Genomic DNA, 4485 nt, shown 5'->3' with positions numbered 1-4485 from the left:
AATTTATAAATTATCAAGGGCGCATGAGGGAGGGGGGAGAAGGGAGAGAGGGGGGAAAAATGAGGACCTGATGCCGGGGGCTTAAGTGGAGAGCAAACATTCTGAGAATGACGAGGGCGATGAATGTACAAGTGTGCTTTACACAACTGATGTATGTATGGATTGTGATAAGAGTTGTATGAGCCCCTAATAAAACAATTTTTAAAAAAACAAAACATTACCCTAGGATGAAAAAATCTGTCAATCAAAAAAAAAAAAAATCTGTCAATCTTCACCACCTGATGAAAACTGGCATTTGCAACTTTGGAAAGACCTGAACAGAACCAGACTAATGCATATAAGAACATCACCCTATAATGTCAGTTTGCGAATGAAACGGACTAGGATTGGATTACTGAATATAAATTCTGTTGTACGGTTTAAATTCTGTTATACAGTTAATATCAGAAGGAAAGCTCTTAAAAAAAGCAACCGTATTTACTTCCTTCTGCAACTGCCAGTCTGGCCCTTGAAGGACAAAGAGAACCAACATAAAAAGGAGAAAGGAGGCAGAACGGAGTAGTAATGAAATGAATCTTTCACTGATGTTGGTAATCTAGGAAGTTGCAAGGTTAGGTAAACCAGTAAAATGCACGTGCTGATTATATTCCTGATATACAAATAATGGGAAAGAGCTACAAAGTGATTAACTGGTTTGTTTTTTAATTATGAAATCCATAGTATATTTTGCTTGGTAAAATAAATTAGCTGAATAATATTTGGGGGAGTTTACAAGTGGTCTTCAGAATCTAGCATTGGTCCAAGAAAGTAGTCTAGATTCTTGTGTTTTGTGAACTTGAGAAAGGTAAACATCTGAATTTTTTAAAATCATATTAATTTCCAAATCAGCAAAGTTACTGATTGTGTTAGGGTTTATTTTCTTCAAATGTTCTATGTTGTGACTGAATTCAAATTAAAGCAACAATTATTCTGTAAAGGTCATTATGTGGAATTGGCACAATGGCTGACTTTAAAAAAAATAATTTTTAACCTAAAGCCTTAACTTTAATACAAACATAATACAAAACAAGAATGAAAAATTAAGACATAAAATACTAAAACTAATCAAATAATCTTAAAAACTCATATCCTTAAAAATAAAAAATAAAGACATATTTTAGGAAAAAATTAATTTTCAGATTTGGCTACATAAACAAATGTTCTGGTTATAGAAAAGATTTCAGAGTAAAGAGCTGACTCTTTTCTTTCCCACTATTCACAGTATTTTAAGACTAGTCTTACCTCGCTCATTAGCCATTGTTTCTGCTTGAGTCCAATATCCAAATGCTGTGTTTCATCCAAAATTTCTTCTAAAGTTAGAGGGTGTGTATCCCCTTGCTGATGCCGTGTCTATTGAAGGAAGAAAAAAAAATCATTGTTAGATGATTGCTATAAAATGCTAGCTAGGTTCATTAAATAATAAATAATAAAATGAGCCTCTTCAGAAAAGCAGAACATGTATTACCAGAGGCAGTAAAATTGTGGTTAAATTAAAACCAAGTCAAAAATAAACAAGTCCAACTCCAGACTCCTTAAAATCAAATGATAAACTAGGGGAAAAATAATTTGCAACTTATGCCATAAGAGCTAATCTTTGTAATATTTCATAAGCTGCAAGAATCTAACAGAAAAGTAGTACAAGGATAGCCTAGAGACCAAAGCAGAAAAGTGCCAATGGCCTCACACATATGAAAAAATACTCAACTTGAGCCAAGATAGTTCTCACCTATTAAACTGGTAAAAACTCACGTCTGACAATTCTACTTACTGGTGAGCCTATAGAGAATCAAGCTTTCTCTTGCACTGCTGCTGAGACTGTAAACTCCTAGGGAGGGAGACTTAGCAATATATAAATGTAATCACCCTCTGAGTCAGCAACCCTATTTCTAGGAATGCAGCTATCCTACAGATACACCAGCAAATCACAGAAGAAAGGATTCACTTATATAAAGCCACTGAAGCACTGTAATAGCAAAACACTAGAAATAATAAAAGTCTGATTAACTAAACTCCAGTACATCCTTACTACTACACAGATATATATTAAAATGTTCTGTATGTGTTAATGTGGAAAAATCTCCAGGACAAAAATCATTATTAAATTTAAAAACACATATAAAGTACAACCTTTATGTGTACAAGTATAAACTATGTATATCTTAAAATATCTCAAATATCTGCATATCTTAAAAATTTAGAAACAGTTTTCTAACCTTTATGAAAATCTTCCATACAAAACCCTCTGTGAATTTAAAATCAATATGTCAAATAATTAGGGGAATGGTTAGGTAATTTGGAGTAGACAGCCTCTGAGCGGCTGTCTGTGCAATACATAGCTGACCAGTTTTCAACGGCTGTCCTCTGTTGCATCAAAAACTGGTAATGGGCGTAGTCAGTTGAGCACACAGGTCTGACAGCACATACTGTATGTACTACTATGTGGGGTGAGAAACTAACCCTGAAATCATTAACACAGCTGCACGACTGCCAGTCACTCAGGGCTAGCATGCTGTGGTGCGTGAAATGCAAAAACCATGTTTCGTTTTTTAAATGACATAATGTTGTGGGTGCCCCTAATGATATCCTATAAAACCCTGGAGCTCCTGGACCCAGCTTTAGAAACTTTTTGATAGCAGGTTATCTTTTGATAACAGGGTATCTTCAGCCAACATCATAAAACCAAAAAAAGTAAATGGGAATCTCAAAACAAGCTCAATGATGATGAAATAATCAAGAAGCCTGATTTCACTGTGTTGTATAATCAGAGAAACTAAAAATACAGCTATCTGATTATCAGGTGAAAAAACTGGTACAATAAAATGAGTAATCACCAATAAAAAAACAGGAGATATAAATGTTAGAAATTTAAAGTTCCTTATTTCTTGCTTTAAAGGCAATGAATGATTTAATGTGGCTCTTCTAGGCCAAGTCTCTTAACTTCCTCCAAACAACCTTCCCCTGCATGAGCCTGGTAAGAAGATAGGGGAAGATACTGATAGAATTCAACTGCGAATCACTGCAAACAGGATTCTACAGAATGCCATCCTGGTGTGTATAAAACGATCCCTCTGAGAAACATGAAGAGGAATCTCACTACCAGAAAGAGCCATGAGTGGAACTCATCTTTTGGACTTAAGATCTCTGCACAGTGAACCTCTTGGATCCAGAGGACAGCTTGACCATCAGAAGAGCAGCAACAGAACCAGGAGCCAGAGCATGGGGAGTTGATGGACTTCCCAACCCACAGAGCAAGTAAAGCTGAGTGCTTTTGTGCAGGAGGCTGACTTGTGGCGTGGGGTGCCTCTGAACACTTAATTCAGGGGACTGGGGTTGCTGACCCACAGAGCTGGAGCTGAGAGCCTTCAGTGGAGGGGTAGTCCCCTTTGAGCATTTATAAGCAGACCTGAAAGAACTCTGTAACATGCCCTGATAAACTCAACCCCTGAGCATTTTTCACTGGCATTACAACTAATTAACTTAACAAATCCTTTAATCATGAATTGTGTCGGAGTTCTGCGTAACCACTGCAATATATACTAGAGCCCCAAAAAGTAAAATAGAACACAAAACATATACTAAGACATTACACTTGCTCTAAAGATCAAGTGGTTTTTTGGTTTGGTTTGTTTTTTAAAGCAAAAGCTGGAAGCATGTTTATGTGTTGTTTTGTCAGTTGCTTGTAAATCAGCACCAAATAATGCACCATCTCCACGGGAGCTTGTATGTTTGAGTTCATTATTCCGGCTACTGGGTTAATCCACCTGTGATAGTTACATAATCTGTTGTCAATGTGAGACTTAAAAGTGAAGGAGTGGAGTTCAGCCTGTCAATCAGGTCACAGCTTGATGACCTCATTTGGAGGCACTAAAAAGATGAACAGCTCACTGGGGGCAGGACACAGGCTCACTCCCTGAGAGACCCTTCCATTGACAAGACACATGGAACTACTCTTCCCTGATGATGTAGTCAAAATGAGCCAACTTTTCATTATTCTCATCTCTGGAGAGTATTCTGATTATTTGTTCATTTTTCTACCAGTACACAGTACATTCAGTGAAACTACATACTACCCTAAACTGATAAGACTACCTAGTTCTCAGTGATACTGAAATATTAGCTTATTTGTTAGCCTCATACATAGTTTTGGATTATTTTTGGTACATTGCATTTGTTCTTTTATTTCTTGAAAATGTATAGAAGCTTTACAAAAAATGACCAGGCTTAAATTACAGATTCTTTGGTCTTTTCTCTGGAGTTTGTTAACTGTAATTTTAATTTTTCCTTTTCCAATTTTTATGCTTTTTTGGGGGGGGGGGGGGGGGATGAGGAGCTGATACCAAGGGCTCAAGTAGAAAGAAAATGTTTTGAAAATGATGATGGCAACAACAAATGTACAAATGTGCTTGACACTAAGGATGGATGGATGGATTGTGATAAGAGTTGTAT

The 4485-nt window shown here is 36.5% G+C and overlaps 1 protein-coding gene across 1 annotated transcript in view; it reads right to left on the bottom strand.

Annotated features, from left to right (window-relative positions):
- GTF2E2 (general transcription factor IIE subunit 2) overlaps positions 1–4485 on the bottom strand; it is an 86119-nt gene that overhangs the window by 34032 nt on the left and 47602 nt on the right. Inside the window, exon 3 of the mRNA XM_004696194.2 lies at positions 1282–1389. Within this exon, the coding sequence (XP_004696251.1) occupies positions 1282–1389 (108 nt within the window). The remainder of the gene's footprint in view (positions 1–1281; positions 1390–4485) is intronic.

This window comes from Echinops telfairi, unplaced genomic scaffold (assembly GCF_000313985.2).
Source record: "Echinops telfairi isolate 266 unplaced genomic scaffold, ASM31398v2 ScPeMD7_9;HRSCAF=40, whole genome shotgun sequence".
In the NCBI taxonomy this organism is placed as follows: domain Eukaryota; kingdom Metazoa; phylum Chordata; class Mammalia; order Afrosoricida; family Tenrecidae; genus Echinops; species Echinops telfairi.
The sequence above is the reverse complement of the archived record's forward strand: the minus strand, read 5'-3'. Positions and strand labels throughout refer to the sequence as shown.